This window comes from Charadrius vociferus, unplaced genomic scaffold (genome assembly GCF_000708025.1).
Source record: "Charadrius vociferus isolate BGI_N301 unplaced genomic scaffold, ASM70802v2 scaffold309, whole genome shotgun sequence".
NCBI lineage: Eukaryota > Metazoa > Chordata > Aves > Charadriiformes > Charadriidae > Charadrius > Charadrius vociferus.
Window position 1 is genome coordinate 3,704,890 of NW_009661370.1, and position 22,417 is coordinate 3,727,306.

Here is a 22,417-nt window from a genome sequence, read left to right on the forward strand (position 1 = left end):
TTATTTCTCTTTCCATCTATGCTAAAGCTTAAAAATATGCATATGGGGTTTTAAGGCACTGAAATGTTTCACTGGTCTTTTCAAAATTCTATATCCCTCCATCCTAAACACTGTTTGTGACCAAAGCTATTAGCCCAATTCTAACCTCTAACCTAGAAACATAAGAAACTGAGGACCACATCCTACCCTGTGTTATATGTCTGTGTTAGTAGAGAGAAATGGTAGAGGGAGCGTGCTAGCTTTCTGCACTGGCAGCTCTGGGCAGCACTGGAGCGCTCGCAGGCTAAGCTGGGGTGGTGGCTAATGAGCCAGCTGGTATACCACAACCTTGAGGGACCCTTCTATGTTTCCTGCTAAATTGTACATAGACAGCTGATGCTTCACACCTTACCTTTTGGACAGAAAAGTGCTCCTTTGCCAAGGAGCAGCCCCATGTCCCCTGCCTCCCTGAAAGTGTATATTCCTGCCCTGAAGAATTCAGACCAGTGTTAGTGACTGCGCCTGTACATACTACGCACTGAGTGCCGCCCTCATCTCTGAGCTTACCATTTGCTAGGAAAGACCTATCTTCCCCTTAGCTTTGGGATGATTTAGATAATATGTAGGCTTAATCTCCATGGCGCTTTCTTCCTCTAATTCAACCTGCAAGGATTTATGTAACCAACGTTATTACAGACTAATTAAAACTAACAGTCTTCAAATGGTCACACATACTTCTTTATACTTCCTTTGCTTGTGGCGATGTGACAGACGGTGTTCGGGCATCCAGAATAACTGTGCTTGCTTCCTGTTATATAAGATGACTCCTTAAAATAGACTACTGAGATATTTTTTTTCTTGGTGCTTTTCTTTTTTTCTTCCCCCCAACCAGCTTCACAGTGTCACAGCGCTGTCCTCATATAAGCCAGTGTGACTGCCCTTCTGCTTCTGCTGTAATCTTATTTAATCTTGGTGGAAAAGAACATGAAAATAAACTTTGTTTTTGTCATTCCACTTCTTTCTGTGGCATCAGATAGAGCAGGGGAGATTGCATAGTCACATGCCCTATATTTATACTCCTTTAATTACCAAATGTGGTGTTCTTGAAGTTCTTGTGATAGCTTATGGGCAGCAATGGCAGCCAGGCTTTCTGTGCTTGCGAGCCATTTTTACTCCCAGCCAGGTGTTCAAAGGCTGATGCAATTCAGTCATCCTTGAAAAAATTCTGCATCTCGCTTGGTAAATAATGATAGTGTAATCATGTTTTGCCCTCCTAACACACATTGTGGTAACCCCAGTTTGGCTGGCTGCCCCACCAGCCAACTTTCCTGAGCGCCTCCTAACAATTGTATTCGCAAGTTCCATTTGCGAGCTGGTTGTCTTCTATTCTAACATTAGGGCTTTCTGTAATCTCCTCCTCTGTAATCTCTGCTTCTGCTTCCTTCAGCAGTAATACAGGGCATACATCATGGTGTGGGTTCAGGTCCGCGGACAGGAATCCCTTTAACAACTCAGAAAATGCCTGTTCCTGAAATTTGTCCAGCCCCTTAAGGTCCCATTAGTCTCAGTAGGAACTAAAGGCATGAAGCACTCATCACAGGAGGTGCTTAGGTCCTTGCAAAACTGAACTTGCACAGCAAATTTACCATACATTCAGAAACAAGTGATCTAAGATTGGCCTCAGTGAGCTTCAGAGCACGATCTTATCTCCTGAGACTCATTGAAACTGCCCTTAACGTTATTGATTTGCATTTAATGTGATCAGAGCGTGTCTCTGTGCAGCGTTAGAGATGGAAATATAACCATGCAAAAAGGCCCCATAGATACACTGTTTCTCCTGGTATGAAATGCAGTCTAATTATGTGTCACATAGTCGATGGGTCTTCTTTCCATATCTTCATTTTCAAAGGTAGATATCTAGAACAGAAAATAAATCCAAAGGGGAGTATAAGTGCGCTCTAGCCTGAGGAACAGAAAGGCAAATGAAAGTGTAACTTAGTGCAGTTGGCAGGAGCTAATAATAGAACAAGGACTGTAACATCACCCCCGAATGGCCATCAGTGTGTTACTGATAAGCTGAATGCATTTCATCCGCCTGCTGTGTTTCCAGTATTATTTGATTAAATGAATCGATGGTGCAATAACCAGACAAAGGAAAAAATAGGTAACACGACATATATGTAAAATAGCTACAAGAGCACATAATGAAATGAAAGACGAAAGAAGTCAGTGATATTGATGATTGAAGGAGAGAGATCTGTGGGCCAGTAGCTTTGTCTGGTGCGGTGTTCTGCTGTCCCAGCTCAAGTTTGAAATAGTGTGATGATGTTTGCCCAAGCTAACAAGGCCCCGAGTTGACTCCCTGTCCTGTGCTCCGCAGTGCTTCTGTTCTTTGGTTTGTGTATGTATATTTGATCTGTACAGGGGAAAGTGAACTGGCCGTATTGCATGTGTGCGTTCACGTGTATATAAAGCAGTCATTTTTGTTGCAGGGCATATTTCTTCTTGCCAAAATAATTGTATCAGTACAGCTGCTCTGGTGTAATTGCAATTTTATCATTAGGTGGTACTTTACATTATATTCCCCTATTCCCCTTGCTGTTTGGGAATAAACTACCAGCATAAATACCTTCACACTAAGAAGGTTGTTTTCTGTGACCGTACTGTTGAAATTACAGTGGGATAACTTATGTTTAGACGGGGACAAAAAGTATGTATTTATATGGCATAAGTCCAAGCTTGTCTGTCTGTATTTGCTTTACAGAGCTTTCGCACTGTGTAGACACACAGTGTGTACCTATTGCTTTCCCACCGAAGCACCATATCGGAGAGAAGAATAAAATGTATGTTTAGAAATTTAATGAAATATTTCCTGTGGGGTAAAAAGGTTGTGTTATCAGCTACTTTAAGCTAAAGTGCTTCTCCCCACACTCCCCAGTATTTTGTAGCATTCTGAGTTGTAATATTCAGTCAAGATTGACTACTTGAGTGAGGCTACTTCAGTGATGTTCACAGTTTATGGTGATGCTGCAAGTGGACAAAATGGAAGATTTACTTAAATTATCCTAATTTCTGAGAGCATGGGAGGCCTTGCAATTTTGGGCAAAGCTGTGCAGAGGAGTCCCCTGGCTGCTCTATCAGCCTCACCCTTCACTGCAATTTTGATGGGTCCTGTTGAAGACAAAGGACTGTTTTTAGACTCTGCGGCTCTATTATAGGGTGCAGGGTGGGTTTTTTGGTTATGAGAAAGGAAAGTGCTATGATATGCTCTTAGAAACGACTGATTGCAATCTATGTTTGTTGGGTATTAGGACACAGAAGAATTGGGCTGGGAGGATGAAGGGAGAGTCTGCCTGAGGCTCCACAGAGAGTACCGCACAGTTTCGTTTTGAGCCCAGGAGGCCTAAACTGATAAAGCTAGGCAGTTAAATAAGTCCCAAATGGATCAATACCTTACATATAGAATCAAGTTTTCATTTTGATCTGAAACTTCAACAGGATTATGTTTTACTCTGGAGGAGCTGGAGAGTTCTTTAATACAAGGAGGCAGCCTCAGACGTGCCAGATCAGTCAGGCAACTTCATTTTAACTACACTACCCACTCAATAAGATTTCCATCCTCGCTTGTTTAAATCAGATAAAAGGATTTCAAATGAGAGCAGTCTTGTGACATTGGAAACTAAAATTCCAAGTTTTATTTTCTGGCTAGCCATTGTGGTAAGGGGTTTATGGTTCTTTAAAATGACGGATATACTGGATGTGTCGATGTGATCAAATTTTCAGAATGGAAAACAAGGGCTTCTCTTGCTGAAAACACAGGGTGAGGGAGCATTCAGACTACTTATGCCTTGCTGTAGGTAGCTTTAGTAAGGCAAAAGGAACAAATTCTTACCTCTCTGATATCTTCTGGCCTGGAAAGCAAGGTATACTAAAATTTTTCTGTATGCAGGATGTGCTTTTCCAGATAACCAACAATCCAGGCTGCAGGGCGTCAACATACACAATCGATTTTCTCAAAAACCTGTGGAAAGCTGCACTGCTATAATTCTAATATCAGCTTATGGGTTTTGAGGTCCTTCCCTAGGGTCAAACTGATTCCTTGTAGTACTCTAGGCAGTATATACTCTAGGCCTTCTTCCATAAAGCCCTTATTCTGAAAAAATGTACCAAAAAGATGAACCAGCATTCTTGAGAGGAATGACAATTAAAGAAGTTTGACTAGAAAGCTCTATCCATGGCAAGATGAGGCAACCTGAGCTTAGAAGATGGACAATTCTGGAAGAAGATTGCATCCATCTACCTCTTGTAAGTAGGAAGAAAGAGAATGCTTCAGTTTTAACGGTTAACAGTAAAATAAATTGTGCCAAATTGGACTGATTTTTTTGAGGTAGTGATAATAAACCATTTAAGATATTTGAATCATAACCTCTTTGCTGGTGGGTTTCTCAGGAATATGTTGCAACATCACCAACCCTATAATGGGATGCTTAAGAAGTCTTTGATCAGTAAACAGCTTTTTCATTCAATCTTATAAGAAGTTGGATGCAGCAAAAATATAAGCCTCTGTGTTGTATGGAAGCACAGTAAATGATAAGGTGACTTTCTTTTGGATACCATCCACTATCCGTACAAACTGCTGTGATGCATAAGCTATTTGCTGACCTCCTCCCATATATCTCTAATCTGAGGTAGTCCATACTGTTCCTGGTATGACCAAGGTTTTGCTTTGAATATGTTGCAGTAACACACAAAGACATCTGTGAAATTTGGAGTTGCCTCATTCTGTTACATAGCACTTGACACCAGTGTCAAGTTAAGCTACAGTATTTAATTAAGAGCCTTTAATGGGGTGCCAAGCCAATGTCCAGCTGTGTGTTCACTAACAGGAGAAGCCACAGCACATGACTGATTTTCCAGAAATTCAGCCCAAGTGTTTTTATCTTTGACATTACAGAGACACTGTTTTCCACACCTTTATAGGTGACATCTCTCCCTCGCTCTCTGCTTTTCCTACTTGTTCATTTTCATCTTCAATTTCAGGGGCTGACTTCTACAAAATGCATCATTGTACTCTCTTAATTGCAGAGGGCTTGCTTCATCACCATTGAATTCCATGCTTCTGTTGATCTCTTCCTTTCAAAGCAGTAGAGATTTATCATTCAAAATAAAAGTATCACAGTGCTGAATTTGTCCCAGGTGTTATCTTTCTCTAGTTTTTCTTTTTCCTGTCCTCTATCTTATATAAAAGAAATACAGTAAGAAATACAATTTTTGTGTTATTCTTAGGGTGCTATGTGACAGGGGCCAAATGGAAACTGTTTGTTACAGAGAAGAGAGATGGTAGGATGTGACTACAGGGTATCCTGCATCTTACTTCCAGTGTGCATAAGCTTTTCCTATATAACAAATGAGAAAGCAGGATAAAATGTATTGTAGAACCATTTAGGTGTATTTTGGCAACTAAAGGAATTTCTGAGGTAGGTGTGCAGAAATGCTTTCCAAGTCCAACAGAAAACACTGTCCATAAGATTCCTAGCTTAACGTCCTGGTTTCCTGACTATGGGATATTTATTATGAAGGAGGTAGATGAACCAATTTTCCAGACCTTCTCATCAAAGAAAGAACTTCACAGAGAAGTGATTCTGCTGTGATGAAGGCAATGCAGTGGCCTGATCTCTTGTGTCAGGGAGCTGCATTACTAAGAGGTCTCTTGGAAGAGCGATTTTGTTCCTACTTTTTCAAGTGTTGTCTAAGTTGTTGGTAGAGGTAATTTTTAGTCTACTGTTTACTTTGACGATGAGAACCACGATTTTTAGCAGAATATGCTTTGTACCAAGATGCTTTAACACAGGGGATGTGCTTTTTGGTAGGATTGCACCAAGTAGTAGGTGCTGTGGGTCAGGAACCTAAAGGTCATTGGAGAGCGAGGAACCAAAAGACCCCAGTGCTGAGATAGCTGACCCAGCTTTCAGTAGGCCAGCTGTCCAGGAAGAAAATGTTCAGGTACAGACATCTCTGGAAAATCTTCAGGTATTTATTGAGCATGATTTGTCTTATGAAAGACAAGGAACAGAAAGTTTATCATGCTCCTAACCCTTAACTAGAGAATGCTGGAGAAAGGCAACAGGATGGCAAGAGGAGACCTAAGAGTTACAGCTGAACCTCTCCACTTGGGAGATGAGCTTTCATTCTGGCTGCACCAAGTGAAACATTCATGCCTAGCTGTCATTAGAGCAAACAGCAATATTCTGGCCTGCAGATGACAAAAATATATCAAAACATCAAGGTCTGTATCCAAAAAGAAAGAAGGATTAGTTTTCTATGCATTTTAAGAGAGAAAAGATTTTTCTGGCTAATATTGCTGTTTATATTTGTCATACCTACCAGGGACCCACGGGACTTGGACACTGCAGTCCCTTTGGTGATCTGAAAGAGCAGACAAGACCCCTTGCACCCATCAGTCTCAGCAGTATTTTATCAATATTGAACACGAGTTACTGGCACTTTATTCAGGTGGAAGAGAGGTGTGAGTATGGGTATTATCAACAAATCACAAAAGAGGTTGTGGTCCAAGTGAAATCAAACAGCAAATACAAACACAGAGAAATTGTCTGAGCAGCCAGGGATCAGGTTAGGAAAGCTGAAGCCTAGACAGAGCTAGATCTGGCCAGGGACATCAAGGGAAACAAGAAAAGCTTCTATAGGTATGTCAGTGACAAAAGGAAGACTAGAGAAAATGTGGGCCTGCTCCAGAAGGAAACGGGAGACCTGATCACCCTGGACATGGACAAGGCTGAGGTGCTCAATGACTTCTGTGTTGGTCTTCACCAGCAAGAGCTCTAGCCACACCACCCAAGTTGCAGAAGGCAAAGTCAGAGACTTGGAAAATGAGGAACTGCCTGCTAGAGAAGACCAGGTTTGAGACCATCTGAAAATGCACAAGTCCATGGGACCTGATGAGATTCATCCATGGTTCCTGAGGGAACTGGCAGATGAAATTGTCAAGCTATTACCCATCATATTTGAGAAGTCATGGCAGTCCGGAGAAGTTCCCACTGGCTGGAAAAGGGGAAACGTAACCTCCATTTTTAAAAAGGGAAAAAAGGAAGACCTGGGGAACTACAGGCCGGTCAGTCTCACCCCTGTACCTGGCAAGATCATGGAGCAGATCCTCCTGGAAACTCTGCTAAGGCATGTGGAAAATAAGGAAGTAATTGATGACAGCCAACTTGGCTTCACTAAGGGCAAATCGTGCCTGACAAATTTGGTGGCCTTCTACTATGGCATTATATCATTGGTGGACAAGGGAAGACCAACTGACATCATGTACCTGGAATTATACAAGGCATTTGACACTGTCCTGCATGACATCCTTGTCTCTAAATTGGAGAGACGTGGATTTGGTGGATGGACCACCCAGTGGATAAGAAATTGGTTGGATGATCAGACTCAAAGAGTTGCAGTCAATGGATCGATGTCCAAATAGAGACCAGTGATGAGTGGTGTTCCTCAGGGTTCAGTACCGGGACTGGTACTATTTAACATATTTGTTGGGAACATGGATAGTGGGATTGAGTGCACCCTCAGCAAGTTCACTGACGACACCAAGCTGTGTGGAGCAGAGCTGGAGGGAAGGGATGCCATCCAGAGGGACCTGGACAGGCTGGAGAGGTGGGCCCGTGCAAACCTCGTGAAATTCAACCAGGCTAAGTGCAAGGTCCTGCACATGGGTCGGGGCAATCCCAAGCACAAATACAGGCTGGGTGGGCAGAGAATGGATTGAGAGCAGCCCTGAGCAGAAGGACTTGGGGGTAATGGTTGGTGAGAAGCTCAACATGAGCCGGCAATGTGTGCCCACAGCCCAGAAAACCAACTGTATCCTGGGCTTCATCAAAAGCAGCATGGCCAGCAGGTCATGGGAGGTGATTCTGCCCCTCTACTCTGCTCTCATGAGACCCCACCTAGAGTACTGCATCCAGCTCTGGGGCCACCAACATAAGAAGGACATGGACTTATTGGAGCAGGTCCAGAGGGGGGCCACGAAGACGATCAGAGGGCTGGAGCACCTCTCGTCTGAGGACAGGCTGAGAGAGTTGGGGCTGTTCAGCCTGCGGAAGAGAAGGCTCTAGCGAGACCTTACAGCAGCCTTCCAGTACCTAAAGGAGGCCTACAGAGAAGGTGGAGAGATATATTTCTTTGTCTTCTTTATATGTGACAGGAAGCATTTAGAGAAACAATTTTGGCATAAAATTTTGAGCCATTGTAAATAACATTTTTTCATTTTTAGAGGTATTTTTAAAAATTTACTTTTGCTAAGAAACAAAAATACTTGTCAAATACTTGTTCAGTTTAGCAGTATGCCTGGGTGTCTGAGAAGTGCCCAAGAACTGAAAATTAATTGGCTTTCACTGAAGTTTGTACAGATAATAAGCAAAAAGCTGCAGATTAAAGGCTTTACATCTCATAAATTCTGCTTTTTGGTGCCTGTGACACACACATGTACAGTTCCCTTCTTTCTGGCGATGTCTTACTACTTGGTGTGGTGTATTTAATTTCAAGTTGCTTTTTATTTCACTTTACTGGAAATAGAAAAACAAGAACAAAAGGTTTATTTAAAAAATAACAGTAATTGCCACCAGTAATAGTATTTTCCAGTTTCACATTTTTTTGTAATAATTCATTCTGCAGTATGATTAAAGTAGGTTAAATATTAAGGTCAGCTCCCAAAGGAGGTGGAGTCTGAACTAGCAGAATGCTGAGCATTCCTCCAAGAGGCTGGGCGCATAGGACTTCCCCTGCAAATGGTAGGATGTGAGGACATTTAATGCTGTGTTGAATTGTCTCCCGAATGTTCAATATATAGAGATAGAAGGTCTTATAACAAAATATTGACAGTGACTTGGGTGAAAATTTTGTCATTTTTTTCCCCAGCAAGAAATGTTTATTTCATTCAAATTAAATTTATCCATCAACTTCTGCTGATTTGCTATATGTCATCCCAGAAGGTAAACAAGAATCAAGAAATTTTTTAACGTGTTTCAAAAAGTAGTTATTAAGTTTTTCCATTTGAAATTGTAGTTTGACATTTGCTTCAATTATATTTAAATTAATGTTCTAAAACTGAAAACTTTCATTTTGGATTGAGTAAATTGCTGAGATTGACACTAAGTTATTTTGTTGAAACTTTTCAGTTAAAAGCTATTTTGAAAGAAAAAAATAAAGCATAGTATTTTTATTTTTCTCAGAATTGCAGTAACATTTCTTTCATAGTATGATTGGATCACAGAAGCTGGAAGGGACCTCAGGATGTTTCTAGTCCAAACCCCTGCTCAAAGCAGGCTCAGCTCTGGGGTGAGACACGTTGCCAACCACTTCATCCATTTGGGACTTGAACCTCCCCAAGGACAGAGACTGCACAACCTTGCTTGGCTATCCTTAGCATGCAAAAACTTTTCCTTGTACCCTGTCCAAACCTCCCATGTTTCAACATATGCCCATTAGCTTTTGTCCCCTTTCCATGTCCTGGTTTGAAAAGCTTGACTGTCATGTTGGTACCCTCCTTGTAGGTATTAGGGAATGCTGTTAGGCACCTCCAAACCCACTGTAACTATTGGTGTGAATCCGCTGAGGAGATCTAGATTAAATTACTATTTGCCACTGTTCATGGATTTCTTTGTGGTTTGGCATCTCTCTGTGAAGGTGGGATAATAAAATTTTTCTTTTGTTTTGTTTGTTTTGGTTATGAGCTGTTTGGGCTGGACTGATTTTAGCACGTGTGCAATCTGTTAAGAGGACGACTTCAGTCTTGGACCTTAAAATATTATACATGGTAATGGTGATAGTGTCTAGTAGTTGAAAACAACTTGTCTCAAAGAATTAGCACTATCTCATGGTGGTGACTTAAATAAGTACAAGGCAAGGCTTACAGGAACTCTTAGAAGAGATATTTTTGACTATGACAGGAGATTGCTTGTCAGAGCTGGGCTTAAGTGCATTGAATTTCAGTGCATCCACGTTGTCGGAATAGTTTACCATTTGCATGCTGGTGTTATTTTAAATGTGCTGGCCTCCAAAATACTGATGAGGCAAGAAACCCTGTAAAGCTTACCTGCCTTTTGGCCTTTTTATGTATCTGTTTAATTGTTCTGCCAACTGGAAAGTTAAACAATGACAAAACAGACTGTGAATCTGTGTGCTGGCCGCCTTTCCTCCCGGTGTTATGAGAGGCTTTTGCTGAATGGGACAGAGATGAAGCAAAATAGCTTTCCACACAGTGTGTGGTCAGGCTTTAGCATCCAAGGTAATAGAATAACTGTAATCATATAAGCTCTATAAAACTTAGAATTAAAGAAATTGCTTTTTATGATTTTAAGGACTGTTATTAAATGGCCAGCGGCTTGTGGGCCTCTCATTGCAAAACGTCTGCTAGTTGTGTTTTTGAGTTGTCATAACTGTCATTATTTCTTGGTCATGAGGAGAGTCAGCTCGGGGCTGGCTAACTAGGAGTCCTGTCCCATGGTTTGAAGTTTGTTAGGTTGTCTCAGACATCGGGAAAACCTGTTTGCCAGCCATTCCTGGTGGGTGGTACTTTCAGGAGAAAAGAGTGCAACTGTACATCTATGGCCCTAATATTTTCCAGCTAACACTTGAAAACTGACAGATCTGTGTATTTTTCTTGTTTTACACAATAACAGTACAAATATAACCGCACGTTTCTCCTTTCTTACTGCTTAGTGGCAATGCCAGCATCTTACAATCTAAATCTTCAGTATATACAGGCAGTACTTCTTAATACGCAAAGAGCTGGACAGAGCTTGTTTCTGACCTTTCCTTGAAAGATACTAGTGCTCTTGCCCGCAGCTCTGTGCGATTGAAATTAAGGCTACTCTGGTCTGTGGTTTTCAGTCTCCTGCCTATGCAGTTTTCCCATGGGACTTGAAGATTCATTGCCAAGTAACCATGGCAGTAATTGGTAAGTGCTTACATTTGAATTCATTTGAGTTATAATAAATGTAGCTGGTTTTCTTCCCATATTAAACTAGTGCTAAACATCTGATTTTATTTTATCCAAGCATAATGGTTCGGCTTGCTTCATGTAGTAAGCATGCAGCGACACATATCCAATTCATCCTCAGAGCTTTCCAAGAATGGGATAATGCTGTAAGCACTGTCATCTGTCTGACTACCATTTTTTATAAAAGCATTTTTCAGAGAGAAAAATAAGCTAGATTAATAATAAAAACAACCTCTACCCACTCTTTAAAAAATTGACTAGTGTTTTGTCTTTTGCATTTGAGTGTTGAACATTTTCTTAGAGTTGAGTCCTTCTGCTGATCACCAAAATCACTCTTTTCTCTAAAAATGCAGATTGATTATATGTACCTGCAGCCAATAACACAGCAGGAAACGCGAATCTGGTGATTTTTACAGTGTGTGTGGTGACCTGGATCAGTAATGCCTGCAATTTAGGAACAGTACTAAGAGGAGAAGAGAATGAGGAGAAAAAGATTTGGGAAGAACGGAAAGAAAGCAGAACTGCTCTTTCTTTAGCTAAATGTATCAAGCTATTGAGTCAAGATGTAGTTTTCTTGACAGGTACTACTGAAGGATAAGGGTATGATTTCTTGTAGGAATTCCAAATGTAATAGTTCATTTGATTTGTTACATTTTGGCCAACATTAGCTCTATGCATGGGAACTAATTAATGATCCTGTTGCCAAAGACAGAAGAACATCTGTCACTGAATTAGGATTTTTCAAAAACTTGTAGGTTAGGTAAAAAGATCTTTACCAGAGCATAGTGATACCTAGTGAAGAGAATCTTGGGGCTCAATCAGTAATGACATGAGAAGTGGTTTGTTTCTTATCTTGTCATATACTTGTCTAAAACTGGGAGTTTCACCCAAATAACAGCTGTGTAGAATATAAGCCCTCTGTGCTGAAATATGTACTTGTGTAGGATTTTGAGCTTCTCATGAAGCTATTGGTCTTCAAGCGTATTCATCTTCATTTTGGTGCGGCCTAGGAGGGGCTCTGTTGCCAGTGATGTACAGAAATTTGAACTTGATATAAGAGCAGGTCTGAGCTGTTAATTTCACTAAGATTGCCTGTGTGCAACAAGCCTCAGGTTTTATAAGACCTGTCCTGAATAAAGTTCGAAGCCCTATTTTGACTCTGTTAGAATTAAATAAGTTAAAAATAATGAGTTTCTGGACAGTTACAATACAGTTCCAGGAGAGAGCACAGTCACTAAGGCACTGTGGCCAAAATGTCTGAATTAACCACCCAAGAAGCAAAAGATTGCAGCCTGGCACAGCTTTATTGTTGCTATGAAATTGAATGCATGCATAAAAATAAAGAGAACAATAAGGGGCAAGTGTTTACTGGGCATTAGAGAGATGTTTATTATACCTTCTACAGCATAAGCAGAAAGCTCAAATTATCTCCAGATTTTAAAGGCATTGTAAAATAATTAAACACAAATACTAAGAATCTTACTGGAACTACAAATCCAGTAAATGTTCCTCTGAGGATTTTTATTTCATTCTTTACATGTCTTACTAGGTTGCAACACCCCAGTCCTGGGTTTGGCCACACGGAGAATTAAAGCGGAATAAAGTTGCCCCAATTCTCATTCGTAGCTCATAAGCCCTGTTGGAAGGCAGGGAATGTGGGCTGGGAAGGGACATGGCAAGCCAACTGCAAGATTTGTCACTCTGTCTTTTTGCTTTCAGTCTGGATGAGAAAAACTGTTCCATGTAGAGGTACAAGACAAAGGCCTTGGAGGTTGTTCTCGCCCTGCCATGGAGCATGCTTCTCAGGTGGTACCCCTGGTTTGCCGCAGATGGTGAAGAAGCAAGCTGGCCCCTTGCAGCAGAGCACGGCCGTTAGCTTGTTGGTTAGAGGTCTTGTAAAGCATCTCTGTTCTCTTTGCTTTAGAAGATGTAAATAAAGGCCTGGCCAGATCATTGCCCTCCGAATAGAAAGATGAGATTTTGCATGAAACCACATTTAGTGCCACGTGCCTCAGATTTTAAGGTTGGGGAAGTGCTTACTATAGTAATTCAGGCATATTAGCCATGTCAAAAAAGTATGATTTAGGCCACCCTTTGACACGAGCTAGTTCAGAAGGTTAAAGCAGTAGCAGCCAAACAAAAATAAATGTGAGGAAAGAAGGAAGGGGTGTAAGGGAAGTATGCAGACAGGGCAGTGACAGGTATGGGGCCTCCCCTTTTGGTGGTAGTGCTCAGGTCAACTTGGTTGTAATGTCACCTTAGCGAGCCTTCATCACCTATACAGGTGATTGGGAGAAACAGAATCACTTTTGGTGATGATTCAGAGAGGTTAGATTAGATCCTTATAATAAGAAAATGCGAACATCCCATTTAGTGCCCTGTGTCCAGTTTGTATAGGCAGCATATAACATAAAACTCAGTAACTAAAGATCCTGGAGAAGGCGGCACTGTTGCATAACCCTGTGTAACCAAAAATCAAGATTGGCTTTTCTCATAGAAAAAAGCCTGCATGGTTGTAATTCTGCTGTTTCGCATTGGTTTTTACCTTACAGCTACATGAGGACCTATATGATATGATGACTCATTTTATGTAAACACATTTACCCAAAACAGAAAATACACCAGGAACCCATATTTGCAAACATTTCAGCTGGAAATAATAAAACTAATGGCAGGCTTCCAGTATATTTTTGTTTGACATTCCATCAGTTAACTAGAATACTATGCAGATTACATTTTACTTAGTAGGTGACAAGTCAATCATTTCTACTCTTTCTACCGGAAGAATTATGGCCATTTTTTTTTTAAAAAAAAAAAAGATTGGTAGGGCTTTTGTGTTGAGAGTGAGGCTGGGGAATGGTGTCTTTCACAGCATTCAGGTGCCCAACCTGAAACTATAGGATCTGAGTGTTTCATGCTGGGTGACCGACAGTGGTGGTCACAAATGTATTTTATAACTAGTGATATATCTGCACAAATATGCTTAGGGAGTTAGTTCAGGAGACTGATACGCAAACCAAGCTTCCATCTGTTCTCCAACCTGGCACTATGATACAGCAGGCAAGGCAGTTTTGGATAAATAAAGATAGTGTTTTAATTAGTAGGGAAGACCATTAATCTCCTTTGGGCTTGTCAAACCAGCACATCCTCTGGTAAGCCATCCCTTGCACATGTAGTGTTCATATCTTACTCCGTGAACGGTGCGCCTAGCAGAGAGTACTTGTCTTATAAAATGAAATATATGCCTCCAAATAAAGAAGAAAAATAGATTTTTAGTTTTAATGAAAATTGCAAATGTTTACATTAAAGTTAGCTAGTACATGACTGTTTATCCTCCACAGCTTGAGAGTAATTTTCTCTGTGGAAAATGACATGAAAGTGAACATATTTTCAATTTTTATTTTGACACAGAAACTGATGTGCCAGTTCCCTACGATCTGGAATTCTGCGTCCAAGGGTGATAAATACTGGATGCACCATAGTGTAATATGAAACTCCAGTTATGAATAATTATACAGAGATATGCACCTAAGGAAATTTCTTCAGATGTCAGTGGTAAAGGGGAGTGTCAGGTACTGACGGGTGAGAGTCAGTATTACTTATCAATGATGATCTTTGCTGACACAAGTGTGAGTAACACTTTAATTATTCACTTAAATGTCTAATCTTCTGAATCTAATGAACCTGATGGCCTTACTGACCTCAACTTTGACAGTGAGTCCTAAAGTTTTAATTTTGCCTTGGATGATATGTTGGGCAAAAAATAATTTTTATTGTCAAGCTAAATAGGTCTCCCTTGAATTTTATTAGTAGTGTCTGTTTTCTTAGTTAAATGAAAGCAAATATGCCATGAGTTGGCATAGCTAGGCTCACTGAAGATCATGATATTATATGAATTTATGCCAAATGAGGCCCCAGCCCACTGTATTCGAGCTGGAGGCACATGTGCATTATGTATTACAGGGAGGCTTTATGTTTTGTTCTTTTCTTTAAGTGCTGTATCACACCGTTTGTGGTTTGTTGTGGTTTTTTTCTCCCCTGACTATTGCTTAGCAACAAGCGGGTCTATGGATTTGCCCTCAGTTTCTGAAGTTGCTTCTCGTGAGCAGCCAAAGTAAATTTAGAAACCATGAATTTTCAAACTGTTCTTTCCACAGTGTTTCCTTATGTATGTTGTACTGTAACCATTACCCAGTGACTTCTCTAAGCAAGGTATTTACAGAGCTTTCCGTAATGCCTTTTATTTTGTCTAAAGTTTCAAATTCATTCTTGTATTGCTTATAAGTAGTATGAACACCTTTCTAGCAGAGATCTTTGCATCACCCCTAGCAATGCCTTTGCTCTGTGTTAAAAATTGATGATTTAATCCATTTCTGTTCATTCATCTCTCTAGACAAGTGTCCAAACCCCATACTTTGCCCCCCATACTTTGTCTCAGAATTACTTCTAAGCTGGTTTACTTCCATTTCTTCAATGAATCCCACAGAGGATCTTAAGCTTTCAGAAAGTTCCTATCAGTCATGAATTGGCTTCCAGCATAGGGGAGTTAGCTCTACAATGAATGTGTGTGAAAATCCCAGCCTGCCCCTGGAGTTCTAACAGAAAAAAGTGTATCAACATTTTTGCATAGGTGGGATGTGAAAAATGTTCCAACTGCCCAAAGATGTACCTTGTTAAACTTGTATTTAAAAAACCAAAAAGCAGAGAATGTGCCTTCAAGAAATTACCTCAGCCTTTGCTATGGATCAGGTGGACATTCAAAGCAGTTCCCCTTTCTTGCCAACAATCCATCAGTTTTATTTGGGTTGAACTTTAATCAGCTTTCTAACACCCCTCCTGCAATCTCAAATCTTGATCTTGTGATTATTTCCTCTGCCACAAATCTTGTAAGCTTTCAAATAGTCTCCAGCTGCTTGTTTACATAGGAACTCTCAGGAAAAAATAATCTAAAGTAACTGAAGGTGTGAATCCAAAGTATATTAGCTAAACTGGATTAAATCTGGATTATTTTGGAAGATAATTCAGTAAAATGACATTGAAGTCAGTTCTGTTGTGAATGAGCGTGTCCACAAAATGGTCTAATACAGTTTAAATTATGCACTTCAAAAATTTAATTTGCATCAAGTTCCTTGTGTGTCTCTGTGGACACAATCCCTACCACAGCCATACCGCACACAGCGGAGAAGTGCTTTGCATTGCCCTGGAGCCCACTGCGCACCCCTGCAGAGTTCATGGCTGATCTCACTTGGCTCAAGCGGGATGCAATATAACTTGGAGTGTGATCGGCTTATTGTCAATACATAAAGCCATGCTGCCATCATCACCATTACCATTAGTGCAGTAGTATGCATAGTCTCAAGTGGAAATCAGAGTCCTATTATACTAGATATTCAAAGAAAACAAATTAGCTGGCTTCTGTACAAAGAGAAGAGAATAAAGAGCTGCTGGCTGGGCTGGGCAGGGCAGGCTGTGAGCCACAGAACCATCAGGTCTCCCGTGGTCCAGCCTGGTGCTTTGCCTGAGAAGTCTGGCTGTCCAGAGAGTCTGCATGGCAGAGCCAGGCCTCTGACTTGAAAAGTAAAATGTGAGAATTTCTAACCTCCTGTCCTAGATCACAGAGCCAAGTCAGCATCAGCTGGCACAGCCAGCTGTGTTCAGAGCAATGCTAGCCACCCAAGATGACCAATTTTACTCACGCAAATCTGCTCACACGAAAGCCACACTGTGCACGTTTGTGTCATATTGCAGCCTGCATCTGATTAAAATACCCTTCTCTTCCTAGTTAAATGCTCTGGGAATTACCTGAGGCTTATTGCCTTTTTGATCCCCTTCAAAATTCAGTTAAGTCTGATAGGGCTTGTAAATGATTTTCTAGTCTGCCATGCATTGATTTTTCTCTCCTTGGAGGAAAACAGAAAACCCCATGAAGTTGTGAGCAATAGTTCATTGCTTTTTCATAAATTTTGCCAGTTGCAGGCCAAAAATATAAAGGCAAATGCAGGTTCTTCCATTTGAATGCAATCCCAAAGGTTATAACTGTCAACCTAGAATATAGTTCCAAGGTTTTGAAAAGGCCAGATACCTCCAACAATGTTTTTTCTTTAAGAAAATGCCAGCTATGGGCTTGGTTGGGTCAAGAAGTGGTTTGTATTACACTATCAGCTTTGTAAAAGGAACAGCACGTGCTGGAGAGCATTTAGTGGCAAGAGGGATAATGGCTCTGTCAATCAACTTAGAAAATGGCTTTTAGGAAATGTATTTTCACCCGAGGTGAGTCAATGAGACCAGATACATGACCAGAGTGGGTGAAGCCACTGCCTATAATTTAAGACTGGACTACTGAGCTTGACCACAAGAGTAAATTTTTCAGTGTGTTTCGCCAACATTTGTATTTTCAATTGTTGCACACAGAACAAGATTTTGCTTAGAATAATTTTATAATGAAGCTAAGACATACAGAAAATCTTGATTAAGCATGGATAACTTCATAAAAGCATTAGTGATGGACAGTGTGGAAGCTGTAATAACTGAATTCTCTCATATGATTGAAATGTTGCTAGGAAAAGGAAAAATAGGTGCTTTTACTTTGGTTTTGACCAACACATTTTGATTCTGTTTTCTATGCAAAAGAAAGCAGACTTGTAAAAGAGAGGGCCAGGTTATGAACTGCAGTCTTTAGGGCAGAGGGAAGGACAAGGAGGTGGTGCAGAAACTTCTGAGTTGTCATTCTGTTTCAGGTCAATTAAAATCTCCTCATGTTTTTCTTTTATTAAAAACTAATCTATCTGGAACTGCTTTGTACTTGCCATAGGCTAAAGAATACATACGGGCAGTGCACACAGTGTGCACACAACCAGCTTGACATATGGCAACTTCATGCCCCGTGGTAATTTGTTTATGAGTCTGAGGCGTCTGATACAAACACAAGGTACTTGCATACTGAAATCAGTATATATATATATATTTTTTCCCCCAATCTTTTTCCCCAATGCCTCAGGGTAAAATAATGTAATTACTTTTGTAAGTTCAGTGTTGGATAATATATACTGATACCAGTGTAATGGATCTAATGCTTCTTAAAACTTAGGAGGATTTAGAATTATTGGTCTTGACTGTCACACATCAGCAAAGTAAGGAGAGCTACTGTCAGCACAGACTACTTTTATACCCATCTTAATTATAATTTGTCTGCCAAAGCAAACAACATGAAAGTAGCCTCATGAATTGTTATATCCATCTCTCCTTTGAGATGGTGCTCCAGTTGACCTGCTGTGTTTGAAGTGCTCCTTTTACAAAAAGGAAACTGTGGGACAACATGATTAATATTAACATTACCCCTGGGTAGTGCGGAACACACAAGTGTTGGAACAAAACAGCTGCAATAAAGGCTGAATGTTGAATTGTCTCTCAAAATAAAACATTTTGCAAAACAGAAGTACTGAATGTTTCTGTTCCAGAAAAACTTAGCTTTTTAATCAAAGTCTATACAAACTTCAGCATTCTCATCTAAGAATACTATAGTATTAAAAACAGTCTTCATTGTTTTCCCTGCTTGGTGGTTAATGCAGCTGTAGTTGGTATAATTGTCTCCATCTCACTGCAAACAGCAATGTTTTCATTGGTCACTGTTTGTTTAGTTTTTAGACTGGCTTATGTTTTAGGAGGTGATAAAAATTTGAAACAGCTACTGCAAGGCTTTGTACACATCGGCAAATTCACCTGAGCATTTAATACTAATTAACTTAACAGTGGCTGCTTACATCCAAACACTGCACAAGTATTCATTTTCTAATCAGAGGCTTATGAATGAGACACAATTCTGTGTGAACCATTTGGTGACTGAACTCAATTTTAGAGCAGAAACTGCCATATAGCTCATTGATTTAATTGGAGGTTTTGGAGCTTTCTTGCAGGCTGAATTGTTTCAACAGATGAGATAGTGACAGAGGCCTGATTGTGACCCTACTTAATGCAGACTGTGTAAATTTGGAGCAACTTTTTGAAGTCAGTCAGCTAGTAATAATGAGTGAAGAACAAGAATTATAAAACTGTTGGGATCAATGACACCAAAACTGAGATCCTACATAAATAGTAACCTGATAAATTCCTTTCTTTATTCTTGACTGCTTGTGTTGATGAGTTTGAGGTTGTTTTAGCGTACTCTTCTCATTTTTTCCCACAGAGCTGCTCAGAAACTGAACCTGTCTTCCAAGAAGAAGAAACACAGGCCTTCTGCATCATCTGTTCCTGAATCTCCCCTCTTCTCCACTAGCTTCAGCAGTATTCTTCAGACTTCCCCACCCCCTGCACCACCGTGTTTGTTGAGGGCAGTCAGCAAAGTGAAAGACACCCCTGGTTTGGGCAAGGTAGGCCTTGCAAGTATCACTAAAACACCTGTTTTCTTTGGGAGAAGATTTTATCCTTGTGCAAAACATTAAAGGAATTGGAAGACCATGTACTTTCTCCATTGGTTTTACTGCAATTGGTCCCTGAACATGTATACAAAGGCCTAACAATGTAAGTTACTTATTGCAAGTGAACTTCTAATAAAGCTGAAGTTGATTTGAACACAGCCAGACCTAACTGTGCAGCAGTAATACATTTCAAGACCCAGCTACACTAAACACACCTGCACTGGGACCACAGTGCTACTAGGTGGTGATAATGTCCATTCTGCTAGGGTTTCCAAAGCAGTTGGTCTCTGTGGCTGTGTCTGAACTGCGTAGCAGTTGCTTGTTGTGGTATATTCTGGGTTCCTCATCCCCTTGCTGTCCAGACTGGTGTTGGCTGGACACACTGTAATTTGCTTCTGGCTCACATTTCCTGGCTTTCTTCCAGTACAGTCAGGACAAGGCTGGGCCACGTACCTGAACAAAGCATGTGCTGATAATGATGAATTGCTCCTTTTGCCTTCTGTCATGTTATTTCCTCCCTTTCTCCAGAATCATACCCTTTTTAAATGCTGTTTAGGTGCATACTTATAATGGAAAATAGTTGAGGTGATGGAGGAGGCGGCTATATAGTTTGCTGTTGCTTTGTTGTTTGTCTGAGTTGCCCTTCCTTTTCCCCCTCTCACAAATGGAGAACCTGGCATATTACATCTGGGAATACAGGCGTGCAGTTGCTGAGGACAGCAGTTTGCTTTAATGAAGGTAGTTTTTTATGGAAGCGTCTGTGTGTGTGGCTTTTCCATATTCATTGAATACTAAGCAGTGACAATGAATTTGGTGAAAATCTTTGTGTTTAGAAGAGAAACTTCAATGTATGATCTAAGAGTGCTGAGTGTAGAATAGGCTTCAGAGTTTTCATTGCTGATTTTGGATACTCACTTTCCTATATTGTGCAGTTCCTTTTTTTTTCTTCTCCTTCAAGAATGGTATTACTTTCATGGATGGTATAATGCCTGTTTGGAAAGGGATTCCCTCCACATAGGGATCCCTTCCTTTCCTCTGGCCTGGTAGGTGGGAAGAAATGTACAAACCTGTCACGATCTTATAAAAGTTAGTAGTGAGGCATACTTTGAACTTAGTGGGAGGGGAGGAGTAAGCTTGAACCTGTTCATTGCTGTAAGAAGCTGCTATGGAAAAAATTTACAGTAGCAGACATCCTCTCAGGATTCTTACTTTTCTGTGCTTGGGACAGGTTATATCTGAATAAAAATAAAAACTCCATTGAGGAATAATGAAGGGTGTGTTCATGAAAACAAGGGACTAATTTCCCTTGCTGAACTGTATGAGTACTTTTTCCGACTACTGGTTTTCACCCTTCCCAAGAAAAGGGTCTACACACACAGAGGCACAAACATAGCTCTATCAAAACACTGCAAGCTTGATCTGAAACTTTTTTGCTCCTCTAATCATTGGTATCCAGTGGATAGGGCTTGGGAAACAGTTTTGCAGTATGCCCAAATAGACCTGTGATTTGCTGCTGCATCAACACCATGTACCAGAACAGGCTGCAGACTTTCAAGGTTTGTAAGTAAAAAGAAGTATTGCAGTCCAGTCGATGAAGGAGGACGTTTATTTTCAGTTTAGACTTACCATCCTGTAGCTATCAGAGTATACAGAAAAAGCTAAAAGGTTTTAAAAAATGTTGTCACACGTACTTCTCCCAAGTAGTAAACCAAATTAGGTTAATTTATATAGTCAAAATAGAAAAAAATCTCCCCCCCCCATTTCCATTAGCAAAGATATGTCTAACCTGCAGTTTCTGGAATTCAGTTTAATTTTTCACCTTTTTTGTTTCTTCTGGGGGTCACCTTATAATTATGACCTGAAGCTTGTATACTTTCATCAGTTTCCTGTCAGTTTCCCTCTGTAGCACAATTTTCATTTTAATATGTCAGAAATAGGTGCAGGTCATAATAAGTAAATAACTGCAGGAAAACAATGTAATTTATCTGTCAGACTGGGAAAACTTCAGATGAGGTAATGGAATTTCCAGCGTATTTGCTTTCAATTTTTATTGTTGTTATTTATACATGTTCTGTTCAGTTTGGTTGGCATATGTTTTGATAGGAGCATGCTAAAAACTATGTTGCTTTTCTCAGCATTTTCTCTCATATAGTGTTTTCTGCAAGGGTTTAAATTTATAGAATGTGGACCTGTGTAGAGGGGAAGCTAAATGTTATTTTCAGTGTCTTAGGTTTTTTTCTGGTTTGTGTTTAAATAGCATTTTACCAGCAATCCCAGTGCGATAAAACTGTTTCACTTTGGGTTTGAGTGGGCTGGGAAATTTCTAACATGAGTTTGTTACTGGAAAGTCTGGTTCACCAGAACTGAAAGGCCAGCCAAGGATTCTAGATTTCGAGGAGACTGCCGGGGACAGCTGTGCACAGACTGTCCTGGGATGGGCTTCATGGCAGACAGGCTTTTTGCTATAGGGCTGGGAGTCCCGGCACAGACTCTGGGTGTTGCTGGCTTGGTGTCAGCTTGAGAGTATCCAAGGTGCTGCAGGATAGGAAGTCAGGTGCTTCAAAGCCTAGACTTTGAGGTTAAATTTCAGTTCACAGTTTTCTAAAATGAACTTGCCACCAAACAGTTGCCAATCCTACTAGAAATTTCAAAGGTTCTGCTTCTCATTGCAAAACTGATGACAATGATTTATTTAAAATTGTAGTTTCTCAGTTGTCATGTGTAGGCGTATAGTTTTTGTGAGCTAAACTAGGAAGACTTGCCTATCACCAACATATTTAAAAGTTAATTAGCAGCTCGGTTAGTATGGATATGGGTACAACTGAAGAGTCTAAACTGACAAAGAGAAAGGAATTAGAGAGTATATGTTCAGGTTGCATGCTTCACACCTTTTCTTACAAAAGGCCTTGCAAATCAAACTACCAACCTGGATTTTGAAAAAAGTATTACTGGAAAGCTGAATTTCAGCTTCACCAAAGGAGGAAGACGATATTAATAATGAAATGTTGGG

The 22,417-nt window shown here is 40.4% G+C and overlaps 1 protein-coding gene across 1 annotated transcript in view; it reads left to right on the forward strand.

Moving 5' to 3' along the window:
* Nucleotides 1–22,417, forward strand: part of KIF26B (kinesin family member 26B) — a 305,891-nt gene that overhangs the window by 179,395 nt on the left and 104,079 nt on the right. Inside the window, exon 4 of the mRNA XM_009893663.1 lies at nucleotides 19,176–19,359. Within this exon, the coding sequence (XP_009891965.1) occupies nucleotides 19,176–19,359 (184 nt within the window). The remainder of the gene's footprint in view (nucleotides 1–19,175; nucleotides 19,360–22,417) is intronic.